Here is a 20,734-nt window from a genome sequence, read left to right on the forward strand (position 1 = left end):
TACTTTTTGGTTTCTGGTACTGGATAACAGCAGCAATTGTAAATTCTGAAATGCTACAGTAACACAAGGAAATGAAGACAGGAAGACTGGGAGGATGGTGATGTACAGGATGGCTGGGTCACAAAAATGTCATTTGTTGTGGGGAAGGAATGTGGGCTTAAGGAACACAGCAAGGCTATTTTAAGGAGGTAAAGGGATGGGACCTAGACTCAGTGCAGTGGTACATTTCCTTTTTTCTTTTTCTTAAGATTTCATTTTTAAGTAATCTCTACACCAAAGGTGGGGCTCAAATTCATAACCCCAAGATCAAGAGTCACATGCTCCACTGAGCCAACTAGGCACCTCTGGTACTTTTCCTTTTAATGAAATAGAAATTTTGTTAAAATTTTGAAACATACAAAAATAGGAAAATAAATCAACCATTAATCCACTACCCAGAAATAACTGCTGCCAATATATTAACTATATACATTTTTCAAAGCCTGTGTTCTGTTACCTCCAACCAAACAGGAACTACATAAGCAAACACGATTTGAAGAGGAAACACTGAAGGAACTCGGTAACTATCTACACAGGGGCTGATGCAATGTGACCAAGACCCGCCGTCAGCCAAGCAGCCGACCCTAGGGAAGCCAGCTGGACTCTCAGTCCCACCCTCAAAAATACGTGGAATGACGTCTCTATGGTTGTTCCTGTGCCGGAACGCAAGGCTACGCTCTCTCCTTTTGCGGAACTCTATGGTCTGAGGACGCGACTGTGCCCCGGAAGCAGTCCTAGGGGCCCGGGACGGCAAGATGGCGGCGCGAGCGGCGCTTGGGTCCATGTGCCGGCGTCTCTGGCAGGTATCTGGCGGGTGGGGGGTACTAAGCTAGCTGACAGGGCAGGAGCCGTAAAGTCTTGTTGCCGCTTGTCGTTCTGGCCATCTGGAGTTTCCCCCGGTATTTATTCCGCCCCTTGGCGCATTGTTTGCCGGAAGGTGGCGGGAAAGGGACTGGCTTTATTTCGAATCCTCTCATGGGATAAAACGTAAGAATCAGGGCAAACACGGGAACAAGAAGAATCGTAGGATGTCAGAGCTGGAAAGAATGTTGAACAGCGTATGTCCCGCACCACTCTTTCCAGGTTTGCAAAATAAACTGAAGCTCAGAGAAGGCTTGCTTTGGTAAAAATCAGGGGCTGAACTGGTACCAGATCTTAGACCCCTCCCATGGAACCAAATTGGGATAGCTTTGATTCTGACATTAGATGAGAGTCGCGGAAGTGGTAGGAATGGGCTGTTCTCTGCGCCTTTCTTTGGAGAAAAAGCAAAAACCGTAAGCAGTGATTCTCAAGTTATTTGGCCTCAGTATCCCTTTAACACTCTAAAACTGGTTGAGGACTCGAGAGAGCTTTTGCTTTTGTCGGTTTTAGCTCTGCATATGTAACTTCTTAGAAAATAAAACTGGGAATCTTAAAAATGCTTATTCATTTAGAAGTAAGACCAAGAAGGGGCGCCTGGGTGGCTCAGTCCATTAAGCGCCTGGCTCTTGATTTCAGCTCAGGCCGTCATTTCAGGGTTTCTAAGTTTGAGCAGTGGGTGGGGCTCTGCGCTGTGTGGAGCTTGCTTAGTATTCTTTCTCTCTCTCTCTCTGCCCCTCGCTCGCGCGCATCTTCTTTCTCAAGAATAAATAAACTTAAAAACATTAAAAAGAAAAGAAAAAAATTAATGCATTACATATTTTATGGAAAAATAAATTTTTCAAAACAAAGTTAGTGACAAGAGTAGCAGTGTTTTATGTTTTTGTAAATCTCTTGTTAACCTTAAAAGTATATATTATTTTACCAGCAAAAATGAGTTTATTTGGGAATAACAGAATTGCGATTCGGGACAGGCAAGGTATGGCAAGACCATAGGTAAGTCCCCAAATAAAAGAAAGGATTGTTTTAGAAAGGAGGAGGAAGTTGAGAGGGGCTGTTTTGAGTGGAAGTGCTTTGGAGAAAATCAAGAGTTCAGGGTGATGATGGTTTCTCCTTGGCTGAGTTGCAGTGTAGTCAGTTTCTTGTAGAAGATTTATCATGCATCTTTTCCTTGGGGGCCTGTAATTGATCATACTTCTGATTCTTCTCTTGAGGTCTGTAATTGACAGTTCTTCCAGTAATTGATGTTAAGTGATGTGGGACCCCCTTTTAGGCTCTGGACTCTAGTGAGGTTTCCTTTTATTTTTACATTTCCTCCTTTTGATCAAGATCTTTCTCCAAAAGCATTACTAATTGGGAGTCAGGTTTCCATATTTAGTGGTTTTGTTCCTCTGTGCCAGGAAGGACTTTTCCTGGTTGTTATGTCTTATGTCAGAGAGAAAATACAGATTGGAAGCATATTGAGAGGTTGGGGCACCTGGGTGGTTCAGTTGGTTGAGCATCCGACTTTGCCTCAGGTCCTGATCTCACGGTTCGTGGGTTTGAGCTCTGCATCGGGCCCTGTGCTGACAGCTCAGAGCCTGGAACCTGCTTCAGATTCTTTGTCTCCCTCTCTCTCTTCCCTCCCCTGCTTGCACTGTGTCTCTCTCAAAAATAAATAAACATTAAAAAAAAATTTTTTTTAATTGAAAGAAAGAAAGAAACATACTGAGGTGACTCAAGTAACAAGTAGGGGTGGCAGGGAGAACTCTTAGGCACTTCCCATTTATCAAGACATCAGGCTTGTACCAATTGGAGATCATCTCTTTATTGGGTACATCATTTTTACAAAAGCTTGACAAGCTAAGTATAAAACTTTAAATAATTATACAAAAGAAGTAATGTAACAATTCCAAATTACACAGTGGTTCTAAACTTGTCCCCTAAGTCTGAAGGTAGCAAACTAAAATATTTATTGGCACGTATTGTGACTTGGGGGAGGAAACTTCCCCCCCCTACAGAGGCAAACATGGAGTCATGTATGCCTCCTGGAAGTCCCTGCTTAAAGTGGCCGTGAAGACAAAATAGTGAATATTGCAAGAACACACTGAAAGAATTAACTGGGTGCATTTTGGAAAATACAGTGTAGTTATAAACCTGAAGCAATAGCTAATGAACTTTTTGCAAAAGTAGCGAAACTCAAAACAGTATTGGTATCTCAAAAGAATTGTTTGGAACCAAATGTTCCACACAGCACGTAAGGTTGCAAATTCACGCCATAAATCTGGATAAGATCTCAGAGTCAGTTAATAGTCCAAATGGAAAAAAGAGACTTGTGAATGCTGAAACCTCTCACCCTTCAGAAAAAGCAGGTGAAAGGTTAATTTGTCATAGGTTCGTGATGAGGCTGTTTTCAAAAGGCCATCATCAAAAGAAGGTTTCCCCCTTTCACGGGGCTTTGGGAAAGGTGGACAAGGGCATTTTCTTTCCACAAAAGAAATAGAAGTAAATAGTGAGGAAAAGATGTATAGGCCTGGTCTGGACATCTTGAGAAAGCTGCGTCTTCAGATGTCATCTGCTTCAGTTCTGGGAAGCCTTTACTTTTAGGTCATCAGACGGTGTGCAGGTCCAGTTAGGGTTTGTCGCTTTCTTTAGATGTGTCATGTGAGTCCAGGATTCTGCCCCTTGGAGTTTGGCAGCACAAGGGATGGTTAGCAGTAGCTGATGAGGGTCCTTCCCACAAGGTTAAAGAGAGTCTTTCTGGATGTATCTTTTCCAGTAGACAAAATCTCCATATTGCAAGATGTGAAGGTCTGTCTCCCAGGTGCACTGTGAAGAGATTGCTCTACCAAAGCATAGTTGTTTTTAATGGAAATAATTAGGCCTTGGGGCCCCTGGGTGGCTCAGTCAGTTAAGTGTCCCACTCTTGATTTCGACTCAGGTCATAATCTCATGGTTCTGAGTTCAGGCCCCGCGTCGGGCTCTGCACTGAAAGTGCGGAGCCTGCTTGCGATTCTCTCTCCTCCTCTCCCTCTCGCCCTTTGAGCTTTTCTCCCCCCCCCCACCCCCCCCCCCCCCCCCCCCCTTTCTCCCCCCCCCACAACCCCCCCCCCCCCCCCCCCAGTAAATAAACTTTAAAAAAAGAAGTAATTGGACCTTTACAGTATGAAATAGATCTCCTTTTATCAATTGTGGATCAAGGAGGCAAGGGCCAGGTGCATTGCGCGTTCTGTGACTAGCTCAAAGGGCGAGAGGGTGAGTACCAAAGTGGGTGGATCTGAGATTGAGAAGGACCAACAGCAATGCTTTCAGCCAAGGTATTTGGAGGGTGTCTACAAAATTTGTCAGTTTACTCTTAACCTGACATTAGTGAGTTTGACTAACCCTGAGGGTTAAGGTTGATATATACAATAGAAGTGTTGTAAAACCAGCCACACAGCACAGACTTGTCAAAGCACCTGACTGGTAACATGGGTTCCCCAGTCACTATGAAGTTCAAGAGGCGTTCCCCGGGTAGGAATAATCTTTTCTAACAGAAGTTTAGCAACAGAAGAAACAGTAACCTGTGTATAAGGGAAAGCTTTAGTTCAGTGAGAAACATACAGACCATGACTAAAATATATTTATATCCGCAAGATGGGGGAGCTATATGAAATTTGTGCAAACCGATTTCTTTGCATTATACTTTGGACAGGTGGGATGAGCGGGATAGACACTGTTTGCAGCCTTAGTAATATTTCCCCATGAATATGGGCTCATGACACTGTCATTTTGTCAGTAGACATGTATAATGGTAAGTCATGGGAATGTTAAAATTTCTGGTAAGGCCCGATTGTTATTTGGTCCAAACCACAGTTCTCTTTATTGAGCCAACAATTACTCAATTTCCAATATTGTTTTTTCCTCTCTGGGGCCAATTGTTGGGTATCTCTGGTTAGTTTTTCCAAATTATTATTTGGAGGAACATCCCTTTGGACCATTACAGAGTCTGGCTATTGATTTCCTTGAAAGCAGCTCTTTTGGTGGAAATAATAGCAAGGCGGTTTCCTTTTGGTACCCAGGGAGTTGAGTCTGGAATGCTTGGGAACCTTAGTAACAGCCAGTGCAGTCAGCCAAAGCATAGTATCGAATAAATTTTGGATATAGATGTTTTCAATTTTATCCCCATTGGAAACTTCTTGACTATTTCCTAACATTCCAAAATCATGAGCTACCCCAAAGGCATATTGACTGTTATAAATGTTTGCAGCTTTACCCTTAGCCAGAATTAAAGGATAGTTAAAGGGGATTCCGTGATTATTTCTTCAGAGGGCTTCAGTGCAGTGGCAGGAATGGTTAGGAATGCAGAGGCTAGGGGAATATCCCCGTGCCACAGGGTCTGGTTGTTGGCTACAATACACCATGGGTCCATGATGGTCCCCATGTTTTAGGGTGAGTACTCCAAGGGTGTTCCCTCCCTCCTCACATGCAACGAGGGAAGTTGGTAATTAGGACATCTGGGCTATGGGCTTTATTAGGCTTTTCTTTAAAGTCCCCAAAGCTATGTCTTCTCGATTTTTCCAAATAATAGAATTAGGTTGGCCATTTCTTTTTATTCTTCAGTAAATCATATAGAGATTGAGCCATGAAAGAAGTTTCAAATCCAAATTCGACAGTAGCCAGCCAGTCCAAGAAAACCTCGTAATTGGCACTTCGTTTTAGGTTTGAGGAAGTTCAGGATGGCACAAAGCCTACCTGGATCCAGATCTGGTCCTCATTCTGAGGTCAGGTGCTCTAAGTATTGAACCAGAGTTTGAGCAAACTGCAGTTTTTCTCCAGAGACTTGATGTCCTTTTAATGCCAAAAGCTTTAACAGATAGGTGCTGTCTTACTGAGAAAGGATTTGAGAAGGGCAGCAGAAAAGCAAATTATCTACAGATTCTAACAAAGTAGAGCCTATAGAAAGTTTTTTATCATCCACATCTGTTTTTAAGGTTTGTAAAAAGTAAGGACTCTCTGTGCTGCTCTGGGGCATTATTGTCCAGGGGTCCTTCCATCCTTCCCAAGTGAAAGCAAAAAGATACTGGCTATTTTTACACTACATAGATCAATTACAGTGACAAATTTGCTTTCAGTGGGAATGGATGTCAGTAACATATGGGGGTTAGGAACAACAGGGTGCCGAGGGATAGCAACGTATTGCTCAGAGGTCCTGGATAAACCTCCATCCTTGGCCATTGAGTTTTCTCACAGGTAAAATAGGCGAATTACTAGGACTAGTACAGGGGATAATGAGGCCCTGAGCTTTGTAACCTTCTGTTACCAGCTTGATGCCTTGCAGGGCTTCTTTATTTATAGAGTATTCATTCATTCTGGGGAGAGGTTTTGAAGGAGCAGTTGAATCTAGATGGAAAGTATACCCGTGGATTCTGCCAATCAGATGAAGATTTTGCCCAGAAAGAGGATTTGACCCAGTAGGGACAGTGTCCCCAGATGCAGCTGTAGTGCTGTCAGACATGGAGCAAATAAAAGATGTCAGAAGGTCATTTAATCTCCCTGGTTGGCTATCTTGAGTCCTACTGTCAAATTCTAGAATTATTTCCCTCTTTTTGGGAGAAAGAAATTCCAGCATGATGTATTTCTGAAAAATCTCTGCAATCTGTAGGAGCAGAGGAACTAAGGAGAAAAGGGTGTGTGTCTCCCAAAGGGCCTAGACTAAAGAGAACAGGGTCAGAGACAGGAAACTGGTAAAGTTTATTAGAGACCCCAGTGTTTGAACTGTTTTAGTATTCCAAGCAGGGGCTGCTTTATAGCACTGGGGTCACGCACCAAGCGTGTAGTTCTTGTGTCAATAAGGAAAGAGAAGGATTTGTTCCTGATCTGAACAGTGGTTTCCCTTAGCCAAGTAAGAGGGAGGTTTGGGAAGAACTCCTTTGGTTTCCTGGAGCCCTGTCTTGGGAATGAGGAGGACATTGGAAAGGCTGGCTATAGAGGGCTGAAGGCAAGATGGTAACAATCTTTTTTTCCTGTGTTCTGATTCTTTGCAACAATAGCAGAAACTAGGAAGTTTTTCGTTTTGTTTAAGGGCCTTCATTTGTTAGAATGAAAAATTAAGCATTTTAGTGGTCTTTCTTTTAGGTGATTCCCCTAAGGTACTAGCAAGCTGGTTTGCCAAACCAACTAATCAGGAGCGGGCACAGTTTCCCATTCCATCATGGTCCTTTTAACTAAAAAAAGAGTTAGCCCAGTTCATCCCGTTAAGAAACATAGTTAAATGCTACCCCAATGGATTCAACATCAAAAGGAAGACCAGAATTTTCTTTGAAAACAATCTGAAATCAATTTTAATAGTCATGAATAGGTTCATCAGGCTTTTGTGTGCAAGACTGAATTTTGTTCCAATCAGCAGGCTTAGGAAAAGTCTACTGTAATCGCTCAGTGGAGATTTCCAGGGAATGTTCTAGCATCTTGCCAAAAATCAGGGGTCTGTTTCTCTAAACTCTTTTCAAGATGTTCCCATTGGGCTACTTACAGCCAGTGTCTGGTCTGGCCTTCTCCAACATGAATGTGGACTAATTGCTAAAAAATCTGAGAAACTGGGTTGGCAAGTTTGCAAAACTATGGGAAATGCTTCAGCAAACTTATGGGGGTTCTCAGTCATTACAGGGAAACTCTTTTTAACTATGGCTCGCAATTCAGCATTACTCCAGGGAATATAAGAAATTTGGGGGTTATTTGGAACCTCAGAAGATTTAACTTTAAAGGAGCAAATTTTAGTGGGTTCAGGGAGGGAGCAGGGAGAGGTTTGGATGAAAAGGGAAGTTTGGTGAGAAAATTAAAGTGGGGAAACTGAGGGTGTAGAGGGGATGGAAGCCAACAGGAGGGAAGGAGGACGATGTCACCACAGGTGGGGCTTGAGCATAGGTGGCTGCTACAATCCTGGGGGCCTCAGAAGCCTTTCCATCTTTGTCTCAGTCTAGAAACTATATTTTGCAGAGAACCAGTTTTAGATTAATTGGTAATGTTTGGAAGCTTTAAGACATCCATCCCAGGCATCCCATGGGAATGCAAGCTGGTGCAGCCACTCTGGAAAACAGTATGGAGGTTCCTCAAAAAACTAAAAATAGAACTACCCTACAACCCAGCAATTGCACTACTAGGCATTTACCCACGGGATACAGGTGTGCTGTTTCGAAGGGACACACGCACCCCCGTGTTTATAGCAGCACTATCGACAATAGCCAAAGTATGGAAAGAGCCCAAATGTCCACCGATGGATGAATGGATTAAGAAGATATGGTATATATATACAATGGAGTATTACTCAACAATCAAAAAGAATGAAATCTTGCCATTTGCAACTATGTGGATGGAACTGGAGGGTATGATGCTAAGTGAAATTAGTCAGAGAAAGACAAAAATCATATGACTTCACTCATATGAGGACTTTAGGAGACAAAACAGATGAACATAAGGGAAGGGAAACAAAAAGAATATAAAAACAGGGAGGAGGACGAAACAGAAGAGACTCATAAATATGGAGAACAAACAGGGTTACGGGAGGGTTTGTGGGAGAGGGGATGGGCTAAATGGGTAAGGGGCACTAAGGAATCTACTCCTGAAATCATTGTTGCACTTTATGCTAACTAGTTTGGATGTAAATTTTTTAAAATAAAAAATTTAAAAAAAAAAAGACACAGGCATCCCATTCAAGTTTGACAAGTTTAGAGACATGGCTGTCCGGTTTGGTTTTGAGAAAAGTAAGTTTGGGGAGATCAAAACTTCCCCATAATGGCCAATTGAAGTTCTAAATTACTTTCGATTAAGTCAGTCCATTTAGTTAGAAATGGGCATGAGAAGGAACCACAGTTTTTAAACATAAAACCAAGGTCCCAGAAGGAGTGCTGCCCTTAAAGCATTTTGATGACCGGGGTCCTGTTTCTTAGAGGTTTCTCTAGAGCAAAAAAAGAAAAATTCCTAAACAGCACAGTTTCAACAGGAACATCCTGGTTCCAAAGGAATCTGACCAAAGGTCAGCACAGAACCAGTGGGAACAGCCCAGTTCTGGAAAGGAGGTGGACCAAAACTAACACAGTTCCAAACAGGGCACAGTTCCAACAGTCACCGTCTGGTTCCAGAAGGGAGTCAGACCAAAGGTCAGGCAAGTACTCTGAAAGGACAAAACCTTAAAACAGATCCCAAATAAAGACTGGAGAGCTCAAAGCACAAAGAGAATAGATCTCGAAGTGCAGGAGAAACTTAGCCTCCAACACCAGGAATGGCAAGAAAGCAGTGAGCTTAATTGCCTCTGTGGGCCCTGGCACCTGTTTGCTCACCAGCCTCAAAGCTGTTGGGGTTCATTTTTGGATCCCACTTCTGATCACCAAATAATGTTAACCTTAAAAATAAAAGTTATTTTACCAGTAGAAATTGGTTTATTTGGGAATGACAAAGAAATACAGTTTGGGACATGCAAGCTATGGCAAACCATAGGCAAGTCCCATAAACAAAGGAGAGAAACATTTTATGGAGGAAAAGGAAGAAGTTGGGAAGTGCTTTGAATGAAGGTCCAGTGGAGATAAGCAGGAGTTCAGATAGTTTTTCATAGGCTGAGTCACAGAGGTAGTCAATTTCTTATAGAAGATTCAGTGAACATCTTTTCGTGTTGGGGCCTGTAATTGACAATTCTTTCCATAATTGACATTGAGTGGTATGGCTCCCCCTTCTAACCTCCCTGCTTCATGAGGTTTCCCTTTATTCATTTTCACATTCTTTTAATGTCTGGCTTCATGGAGGGCAGCTGGATTCTCATGTTTGTTTTGCAGTCTTGCTATATCACTCAGCATGCAGCTTCTAGAAAACCTCACTGTACACGGTTGAGAGTGAGAGTGGAAAAGTTGCAAATAACGGCTATTATTAGGAAAATAGTTTTAATCTCTTGGACCCCTCAAGTCCTCAGACCACACTTGGAGAACCATTGTTCTTAAAGTCAGATGGTGGGGGTGCCTAGATGGCTCAGTCAGTTAAGCGGCCAACTCTTGGTTTCAGCTCAGGTCATGATCTCCCGGTTTTGTGAGTTCAAGCTCCACATCGGGCCCTGTGCTGACAGTGCAGAGCCTCCTTCGGATTCTCTCTCTCCCTCTCTCTCTCTGCCCCTCCCCCTCTCATGCTGTCTCTCTCAAAAATAAGAATAAACTTTTAAAAAAGGAAAAGTTAGGGGCGCCTGGGTGGCTCAGTCAGTTAAGCCTCCGACTTCAGCTCAGGTCATGATCTCGCGGTCCGTGGGTTCGAGCCCCTCATCGGGCTCTGTGCTGACAGCTCAGAGCCTGGAGCCTGTTTCAGATTCTGTGTCTCCCTCTTTCTCTTACCCTCCCCTGTTCATGCTCTCTATCTCTCTGTCTCAAAAATAAATGTTAAAAAAGAAAGAAAGAAAAGTTAGATGGTGGAAGAAGTTGAAACTTTGAACTACTAATACAATGCACACTCAGACTCGGTTCTGTCCCTTAAAAAAACAAAACAAAACAAAAATCTTAAGAACTTCTTAAGGTTGATTTGTGGATATAACAGCACTTTAGGCTCCAGCTTTTAAAAGAAGAGGTTTATACTGGGAGAATATGACTGGGAAGTGTCCTGTTCCTTAGACTTGTAGTCCTTTTGCACAACTGGATTGTGGGGTCTCTGGCGTACATGCAGGGAGGGGATTTCCTCTGTGATTGTGTGTGGGGAATGGCACTCACTTCCAGCTGCCTTGTATTGTGCCTGATTTCCTATCTTTTTGTTTTTCTCCCTTCATCCAAGGGCGAATATGAAGGTTTTGGTTTGCGTCCATCTTGGGTACAGAGGGAGGACAGGACAATAAGCTAAGAATAGGCTTTTAAAACATACTTAGGTGACCCTCAGTTGGTTTAAGTTTTACTTGTACTAAAGTGTCATTTTCATCTTCTAAGTATTTTTAGGGATCTTACTGTAATTCTCCTTTCTCAAGTTACATTTTTAAATCTCAAGATAGCTTAAGCGGAAAATAGAAGGCAAATTGCATATATAATAGTACCATAGGTCTCCTAAAACTAGAAGTTTTGTCCACTAGGGGGAGCTGACAGTAAAGGATTTGGAAATGCTGGATTGTTGGGAGTATGAAGTACAGCAGTGGTAGAAGATGGGTGTCAGTTTCACTGTGCATTTCGATTTATTTATAAACTAAGCTAACCCAGCCAAGCCAAGAAATACATATGCTAGAAAAGATGTAGGAAAGCTTCAAAAGAAGGCTACTTTAGAATTACTGTCCAGCTCTTGATTATAAAGAGACTTATTGCTCAGAAATATTCAGGCAAAATAAATATTATATTGAAGTACATTTAATCTATAAAAACCAATGGAAGAATGAAGTCACATTTTTTTTCCTTGATGTCCACATATTTTATTTTATTTATTTATTTATTTATTTATTTATTTTTAATGTTTATTTTAGAGAGAGAGAGAGACAGAGCATGAGCAGGAGAGGGGCAGAGAGACAGGGAGACACAGAATCCAAAGCAGGTTCCAGGCTCTGAGCTGGCAGCACAGAGCCCAACATAGGGCTCAAACCCATGAACTGTGAGATCATGACCTGAGCCAAAGTCAGACACTCAACCGACTGAGCCAGCCAGGGGCCCCTTTTTTTTCTTTTCACATATTTAAGTCATAGGTGTTCTTTTAATGTGAGAATTGCGTGTGTGTATGAGAGAGAAAGAGAATTGCTTTTTTTTTTTTTAAATATTTGAGAGAGAGCGCAAACAGGAGCAGAAAGAGAGGAAGAGTGAATCCCAAGCAGACTCTGAACTGTCACTATAGAGCCCGACACAAGGCTCAAACCCACGAACCATGAGATCATTGCCTGAGCTGAAATCAAGAGTCAGACGCTTAACCAGCTGAGCCACCCAGGCACCCCAAGAATTCCTTGTTTGAAAAAGTTCTTACTCCTGAGCTTTAAAAGACACAAATTCTCTACTATTTTGAGAGTCTTTTTTGATTATGCACTCTGTCGTTGTTCTCTTGTTTTAAAATGAAATCTAATCTGGCATTTTAGTTACCTCAGTGTCTTCATTTGAAATAATGAGATAGCCCATTATTTGAAGCATTGTACACCTTTTGATTTTTTTAGTGGAAACTATGAATGATTTGAATATTGACTTTAATTCTGAAACATGCTCCTCATTTTTAGGGTTCAAGGAGTTTTTCTGTAAACGGTTCTAAGAGCAGTACAGCCAGAAATGGTGGCTTTCTCCTGTAAGTATATAATATAATTGGGTTTGCTAAATCGAATAAGGAAATGGACTTTTGTGCTGTTTTACTTAGGTTTCTCTTTGTTTCCACACATAGCAGTACCAGTATGAAGTGGGTGCAGTTTTCAAACCTACACGTTGATATTCCCAAGGATTTGACCAAGCCCACGGTATGTACTCTCTGTTTCTTGGTAAGGAGCTATATTAGCAATAAATTTTCCTCATTATTTCCTTTGGGGCTGTTTCCCGAGCACTTTAGAGTAAAAATACTTTGTTTTCGAATACTGGCAATTGCACGGTGTGCCTGAGTAAAGTACTCTGTAATGTCCCTGGCTGCTCATATTATGTTTCAGAGAATCAGGGAATCAATTATTTACCCCAAATAACTGTGGGAATAAGCAGTCGTTTGCTTTAGCTCAGCATAATGTGAAGGGTTGTCATAATTAATGATGCAGAATACTTGTTATTACATTAGGGAAATTTTTTTCTCTTTTAGGCTTTCAGGTCTTTGTTTTCACGTTAAGACATTGAACCTGGGCCTGGACAATCCTTTATTGTTCACAGTGAGAAAGCACATTACCACAGTAAAGAAAATCTAGAAGTAGCTGTGTAACCTTTTTTCCTTTAAGTAAAAATCATGATTCTGTGAGCCCAGTTTTTGTGTAAATTTGTGGTTTAAAAAATCCTTACAAATTCTGAAACCTTTCATTTCCACCCCTCACAAATAATCCCCTTTAACGGTTTGTCATGAATCCTTCTAGACATTTGTCTGTATGTAATCATCTTGTCTGTGCACATGCACACCAAAATGAAATTGTGTTCTACATAATGTACTGCTCTTTTGATTTTTCTTTCACTGAATAAATACTGGGTATATTTCCATGGCGATACCTATAAACTCTGGGTCTCCAAGTCAGATGTTTGCCTGGGCCAGGCCTGTAAGGAAAGGTGGCAGGGTGGGCACGGTGGCAGGCTATGCCCTTTATAAGCGAGACAGCTGCTACTTACTCTAGCCACTTGTTGCCATGTGGGAAATCAGACCTAGTGATGTCACATGGTCTCAAATTTTCCAAGCTAAACTGAAATCCAAATTTTTATTCAAAATCTCTTGATTTTTTTATATCACGACAGATTCAAACTCTCTTTAAAACCCTCTGAGGACCAATCAGAAACACCTCTTAGGGCTATATTCCCTCTCCCTTGTGCCCTAGGTTATGGTGTAGAATATCCGTGTACTCTGTTCTTTCCAGCAACCCTACCTAACCTTGGGGATAATTGAGAGTAAATGTCTAGCTTGCTTCCTGGTTAGTAAGTAGATTTCCTTTGAGGAGCAAAGTAATTTAACCCTGAATCATTGGATTAGTAAGATAAATTACTGGTCTAATGGATGGATGAAGGTGAAGGTAATTCACCCCTTGGAGGAAAGTCAGAAATGTCAAACCCATTATTCCTAAAATCTTTAAGCATTAGAGTGGAAGAGGTACAAGTTAAATGTACAGTCAGTGCCATAACATTTTAATTAGAAATGAGTAATTTTTCTATTAGGGTAGGCAAAACATACATGAATAAAACTAATAAAAATATAAATAGCAATAGCTTGCCTTTGTAAAACAACGTTTTATGACTTATAAGCACTTTAATCTGTGTTTACATGTTAGCGCCCTACAGAAATGCCGTGAGTGGTGCTGTGAGCTCTAGCATGGGTATTCTTCCGTTTTATGCATAAGGAAACTGAAATATGGTGAGATGGTATGACTTGCCCGTTGTCATTCAGCTATAAGAAGCAGAGTTTAATTCTCAATCCAAGTCTTCTGCCCTTCTAACCAGGCTACTTGGTTAACAGACCCCAGAATCCTTTCCCATGGTGTATTTGGGGCCCAATAAATATTAAGTTAGAAGGTCTCATTAGTGATTTTGTAGGTTGCTTGGAAGTCCTTTTGATTTAAAGTATATTTTAACAGATTGTAAGCGTCATTGTGGAGATCTGAATGTGTTAGTATCTAGCTACTTAGGCTAACAGTATTAAGATGTTGCTCAGCATTTTTCTCCCCATTTATTAGTAAACTCTGAAAGTGTTCAATTGAGGATAATATGTTAAATTTTCCAGTTATAAATATTGGAGGAACCACAACTGAAACTTTTCTTCTTGATTTGAAAATTTTAGATAACCATTTCTGATGAACCAGATACATTATATAAGCGCCTGTCAGTTTTAGTAAAAGGCCATGATAAAGCCGTATTGGACAGTTACGAATATTTTGCCGTGCTTGCTGCTAAAGAACTTGGTATCTCTATTAAAGTGTAAGTATTTATCTTTCCTAATCTGACCTTTTAGCTGCTGTAACATGATCAACCAGGAAAATGGTGCTCATCCCAACTAGGTGTGAGCTCTTTTTTTTTTTTTTTTTTTTTTTTTTGAGCGTGTTGGGGAGGGGCGGGGGGAGGATAGAGCATCCGAGGTGGGCTTCGTGCTGACGGCAGTGAGCCCGATGTGGGGCTCAAACTCACAAACTGTGAGATCATGACCTGAGCCAAAGTCAGACGCTCAACTGACCAAGCCACCCAGGCGCCCCAGGTCTAAGCTCTTAAAACAGCATAGAACCTCATGGTAGATAGAGCTTAGGTTTGTCATATTATCAGGATTCCTATCTACTAGAATTTTTAAGTATTAGAATGAGTGAACAAGAAAAATAGAGGAAATCCTTTCTTTAGCAATTGCATAGACATAGGAGACCCAAGAAGCCCTCATGTCTGGGCCCTCCATGGGGCAGGGAGGTGGATTAGGTAAACAAGCAATCTTTTTAGACTCTTTGGGTTTGATGGTCTTTGTCTAATATAGCCATTATTTTAAAACCAGCCTTCAGAAACACTAGTCACCCAGTAATTTCATGCAGGAGTCAGGTGAGCTTCATATGGCCTTGAAATCACTGCCGGGTCAAGTGTAACTATAGTTGTCTCCCCCTTACCTGTCTAGGATACTTCCAAGACCCCCAGTGGATGCCTGAAACCACAGATAGCACTGAACCCTATATGTACTGTTTTCTCCTATACATATATACCTGTGAGGAAGTTACTTACAAATTAGGCACGGTAAGAAATTAACTAGTAATGAAACAGAACAGTTGCAACAATATGCTGTAATAAAAGTTATGTGAATGTGCTGTCTCCCTCTCTCAGAATTTCTTACTGTACTGTACTCACCCTTGTGATGAGATGAGACCATAAAATGCCCACGTGATGAAGGGCACCTGGGTGGCTCAGTCAGTTAAACGTTGACCTCTTGATATTGGCTTAGGTCATGATCTCATGGCCCGTGACATTGAGCCCCATGTCAGGCTCTGCACTGACAGCATGGAGCCTGCTTGGGATTTTCTCCCCACTTGCGTGCATGCGTTCCCTCCCTCTCTCCCCCCCCCCCCCCCAAAATAAATAAACATTAAAAAATAATTGCCCACAGGATGAGAGGAAGTGAGGGGAATGATGTAGGCACTGTGATATATGGTGTAATGTTAGGCTGCTACTGACCTGACTCCCTCAGAAGGAGTTCTCATCTGCTTCTGGGCCACGGTTGACCACAGGCAACTGAAACTGCTGAGAGCAAAACCGCGGATAAGGGGTGATTCCTGCAACCCTCTTCTCTCATCACCTGCTCCTGGTGCTAAACAAGGCCCATTTGGGGCTTTGCCAGCCTTGCCTTATAACAAAACAGAAGGAACCCACACGTTTCCCATAACAGACTTTAGTTTTGTGGTTATCAGTGTTTGTGCAGGTTTTTCTAAAATAATACACAAACAGTAGCACATGGCTGCTACTCCTCACAGTTCATATATTTGGTCAGAAAGGGAGTTCAGGGTTGTAAAAGCCACAGGTGCATGTGTGTGCCCTTGCATGCCAAGGCTCATTTTTGGGGCTGTGGAATAATGTTCCCATTGCTGTCTGGGGTGTTTGTTTTGGCCTGAGCTTTATGACAGCGGTTGTTACACAGGACATTCTTGACAAATGGAAGTCTGTAAATGGTAGCTAATGCCTGTAATTGAGTATGAGCCTGACCTACAAAATTGTGCAATCATGCTTTGATATCAGTGACTCAGGTTTTAACATCACTTAGCTTAAGCATGTTGTTTCGCCCATTAATTTTTCAGACATGAGCCTCCAAGAAAAATAGAACGATTTACTCTTCTCAAATCAGTGCATATTTTCAAGAAGCACAGAGTTCAGTATGAAATGAGAACACTTTACAGATGTTTAGAGGTGAGTTTATTTCAGACATTCAAGCATTTTTGAAATACCTGGAATTTCACACTAGCACATTGTAACTTTCCTTTGATGTTGACCGGGTTGACTTCTTTCAGTCTGCCCATGACTGATAGTTGTAGAGAAGGTATATGATAGGAAATCAAACTCAAATAAACCATCCTTAAGAGCAGTTCATACTTTAACTCAGCAATGGAAATTATGCTAATTTTCATACAATAATATGGCCTTGGAATAATTTTACTTACATTTCAAAAATGCTAGTTAAGTTTTTATATACTTCTAGTGATCCTTTTTACATGCTAACTGGGTTTTCCATGCCTGTGCCGGGCACCATTAAGGTTTTTCATTCATCTGTTATTCCTTTGTGCATCCAGTAGGGTCAGCATAGTCTTGTGGTTAAGAAGAGTGAGCGTTCTGGAATCAGACAGATCCAAGTACTGGCACATACCAGTTGTGTGATCTGTACCTCAGTGCTCTCATCTGTAGAATGAGAGTAATAATGGTACCCATCTCATAAGGTTAGTGAGAAGATAAAATGAGATATTTATCGAAAGCACTTAGAATACTGCCATCACATAGTAAGTGATTAATACAGTAAAACCTTGGATTGCGAGTAACTTGTTGTGCGAGTGTTCTGCAAGATGAGCAAACATTTCTAATAAATTTACAATACAAGTAGTATGTGATGCCGAACATCACATGATCACAACTGAGCCAGTGGTTCTTCTCTCTCTCTCTTTCTCTCTCACTCTCACTCTCACTCTCTCACTCTGGGATTGTGGGTGATCATCTCGCATGCTCAGATGCTTGGTCTCAGGCTGCGGTGTTTGGTAGAAATCAGTGATTTTTCAGAACGTTGGAAGGTGCCCACAACTGGCACTAGTGTATGTTTTGTCCCTTCAAAGCACCTATGGACAGTCCTTTGCTCTTCCATACAAGAGTAAGCTTAGGAATGTTTTGCTTCATTCTTTGTCAGGCTGCCTGCACATATAGGCCCTTTCCTCTGCTGCCTGATTGCCAGTTACATAAATACAGTATGTGACAAGAGTTTATTAATACTGTTCTGTTGTCAACATCTGAACATATACAATGGCCCCCATGCAGAAGAAGATTCCACTGAGTCAATAGATAGCAGTGATTCCATTAGTGATAGTGAAAATCGTCCTACACAATAACCCTCCTCTCTCTTGTCTCCCTCACACCAGCCATGAAGGGTTTCGAAGGTAAGTGCAGGTGAATTTGTTTATTTTTCTTTGTATTTTGTATTTTCTTTATTTTGTATTCTATTACAGTATCGTAATTATTTTTATATGAGTATTTTTGAGGTAGAACGAATCATCTGAACTTCCATTATTTCTTATGGGGAAATTCACTTTGATATACAAGTGCTTTGGATTACAAGCATGTTTCCGGAACAAATCATGCTCACAAACCAAGGTTTTACTGTAAATGTTAATGAAACAAATGCAGGTATGCTGCTTTAACATCATGCTTGTCGGGTGGGTTCCATAGAGCCCTGGTTTTAAGGTGTTCTATGCCATACTCCCCCTTCCAGTCAACCAGAGGATCTATATACTCTTTTCCTTTTAAATTGGAATTCTTTGTAGGATTTCATGAAGAAAAGGCTGTACTGCTTTTACTTAAAAACAGAAACTTAACATTTCTGCTTTAACGGCATATCATGAACCAATTTCATGTTTGACATTTTAGTTAGAACATCTGACTGGAAGTACAGCGGATGTCTACTTGGAATATATTCAGCGAAACTTACCTGAAGGAGTTGCCATGGAAGTTATAAAGGTATGATTTAAATTTCTACCTCTGATGGAGGGAGGCCTGTATTGTTTTGCCACATCGCGGGCCTGTCTCGGCCCACCGAGTAAGCGGGATGGCCCGTGGCAGGTGCCAAGAAGGCAGAGCTGGGGTCCCTGCCCCTCTGCAGCAGTGGCAGCTGAGCGGAATCCCGCCACCGCAGCCTCTTCCTCCTCCCCGGGCCGCCTCTGGAGTCTTCCTCCCGCTTAGCAGTTGCCTAGATGCGGGGTCTACGTTAATTGGCGGTGTCCCTGGAGATCACCGGGGATCAGATCGACCATTTGTGAGAGTGTTTTGTATACCATCCGGTTTCCTTCTGTTTCAGAACCCTACAAAAAGGTGAGAGGGGTAAAAGGAAGAAAGAAGGCAAGAGGATTTGAGGGAACAGAGTTCATCCAATTTGTGGCTAAAGAGTTGGGTTAAGTCCACATTATGTTATAGTTTTGTTTTTCTCTTTTTAGACAAAACTAGAACGGTTACCAGAACACATCAAGGAGCCAATCTGGGAAACAGTACCAGAGGAGAAAGCAGAAAGCAGGTCCTAAAGTCTCAGCCAGTCTACTTGCACCGGCGTTTGACCCAAGGGTGGCTCAAACACGTATGTTGAGATAGAGGCTTCCAGTGGGAGCGACCATGAGTGCACTTGACCACTCTGTTGAGCCCACGTGCCCTGATCAACTCAAAGTGGGGGTGAAACTTTAATGACACACTGGACCACAGTGAAAACCACTTCACCTTACTCTTTTGTACACATCATTGTTTCAGTTCCGATTTTAACAAATGTGAGCAAGCCACTTTGACTACTGTGCACCAAAAGAATCAGGTTTCTGTTTTGTCATTCTGTTACAGTTCAGTTATCAGTTTGCACTGATTTTAACTTGTGTCACTTCATTTGTCTGAAAGTGAATGTTTGAAATAACTCCTTACACACATTTTTTTCCTTTTCAGCTACTTAGAAGGAACCTTCAGTTAATTTGGTTAATGTAACATTGTAACGCCAAACAGTTTTTGATAATTTAGCTAGTGCAAGCTGGAAAATCCTGGTGTGGAGGTGGTGACCTCCAAATTTCACCACATTTAAGCGTGACATTCTTGAAAATGAATGTACTGTGCAGCAGATCACGTACACTTGTGGCACACACTGAACTCTTCTTGTCGCCCAAACCCTTGCCAGGCTGCCAAGAAGGAGCACTGTAGTGGAATTTGAGCTCTCGAGAAATGACTGTCTGCATCACTTTTTTCATCCCGTGATTCATTCATTCAACAGGCTTTTATTTTGGTAGCTCTGTAACCAGCACTGTAGTAAATACCAAACGTTGAATGGAAGTATGGCTTTTGAAAAACATGCAGGGCACAGATAAATATTTTTTCTTATTAAGTCCCACACTGATAAGGCCTCTTTGTTTTGGTAAATGGCATTCTTTTTGTTTGGAGATGGCTACTTTTCCATGAAATTAAATCTTAGTTAAAACCCTGAAAGAGGCAGGACTACAATGTGCTGAAACTGCTGGTGTATCATCCCCAAGGGAGTGATTCGTTTCCTTTTTTACAGCAGAAGCAGGTCCATGTCTTTTGCGGTTTCCTTCACATCTTTGGGGTAGTTAGGACTCCTCAGTTTTTCCTCCCTTAAACTTAAGCTGGAGTCCCTGTTCTCTTTTCCCTGACCTACTATCAGGTGTCAATGTTTTGAATGCATACTGCTTATGTATCAGACTTCCATTACTGTCATTAACATGAAAAGAATTACAGCCTGTGCCCTGTGACCTCACTCAGCTCACAGCTCAGTTGTTGACTGTGTCATTCACAAATGCCTAAAGCATGCTTACCCCAGGTGTAAACCTCGGGATTAAGAACTAGTCAATAAAACCAGCGATATAATAGAGGTATATCTTGCAAAGCAGCGATCTGTGACCCATTTTTACTTTAAAAGAAAAAGTTCCTTAAATACATATCCACATCTAAACTTTTTTACAGACAGTGTTAATCACTGTATCATAAGATGATTTATGCAAACTTGGCTTCCATTGACTCTCCGTGTGAGTTCCTTTCAAGATGTGCAGCTGTTTTCAGACTGAATTAACCTGTAAACCAGATTACTTGGCACTTCACGTTATATATTAAAATCTTGTTTTATGGGGCGCCTGGGTGGCGCAGTCGGTTAAGCGTCCGACTTCAGCCAGGTCACGATCTCGCGGTCCGTGAGTTCGAGCCCCGCGTCAGGCTCTGGGCTTATGGCTCGGAGCCTGGAGCCTGTTTCCGATTCTGTGTCTCCCTCTCTCTCTGCCCCTCCCCCATTCATGCTCTGTCTCTCTCTGTCCCCAAAATAAATAAAAAAGCGTTGAAAAAATAAAAAATAAAAAAAAAAAATCTTGTTTTAAGGTAAATATACAAATAAACTACACACACAACAGAAGCTGGTGATATTTCTTTGACAAAAGCATTTGGTATACTTGAAGCCTATTTCCTGATAGAAACAAGAGGATTTCTTCATCCTGATAGGCTGAGAAATTCATTTTTTTTTTTAGTTGGGTCTCCTGAGCAAAATGCAT

At 41.6% G+C, this 20,734-nt stretch overlaps 1 protein-coding gene across 4 annotated transcripts; it reads left to right on the top strand.

The window, feature by feature from the left end:
• The first annotated feature begins 746 nt into the window (after positions 1-746).
• On the top strand, positions 747-20,322 carry MRPS10 (mitochondrial ribosomal protein S10). 4 transcript variants are annotated; one of them, XM_049653264.1, is made up of 7 exons: positions 750-842; positions 12,056-12,120; positions 12,214-12,286; positions 14,281-14,417; positions 16,259-16,367; positions 18,084-18,173; positions 18,647-20,322. In XM_049653264.1, the coding sequence occupies exons 1-7, from the start codon at positions 795-797 to the stop codon at positions 18,728-18,730; spliced, it is 606 nt and encodes a 201-aa protein (XP_049509221.1). In that variant the 5' UTR covers positions 750-794; the 3' UTR covers positions 18,731-20,322. The 4 variants fall into 4 exon arrangements, with proteins under 4 accessions (XP_049509222.1, XP_049509221.1, XP_049509218.1 ...); XM_049653261.1 differs by lacking the exon at positions 18,647-20,322 and adding an exon at positions 18,316-18,640; XM_049653263.1 differs by lacking the exon at positions 18,647-20,322 and adding an exon at positions 18,316-18,640 and having other exon boundaries at positions 12,217-12,286.
• The last annotated feature ends 412 nt before the right edge of the window (positions 20,323-20,734 follow it).

The sequence above is a fragment of the Panthera uncia genome (genome assembly GCF_023721935.1).
Source record: "Panthera uncia isolate 11264 chromosome B2 unlocalized genomic scaffold, Puncia_PCG_1.0 HiC_scaffold_24, whole genome shotgun sequence".
Lineage (NCBI taxonomy): Eukaryota > Metazoa > Chordata > Mammalia > Carnivora > Felidae > Panthera > Panthera uncia.

Bases quoted from the DNA above. Each gene is read 5' to 3' on its own strand.
- MRPS10 (XM_049653261.1), top strand. From the start codon at position 795: ATGGCGGCGCGAGCGGCGCTTGGGTCCATGTGCCGGCGTCTCTGGCAG. The intron at 14,418-16,258 runs GTAAGTATTTAT...TTAATTTTTCAG, and splicing joins CTTGGTATCTCTATTAAAGT to ACATGAGCCTCCAAGAAAAA. The intron at 18,174-18,315 runs GTATGATTTAAA...GCCCCTCTGCAG, and splicing joins TTGCCATGGAAGTTATAAAG to CAGTGGCAGCTGAGCGGAAT.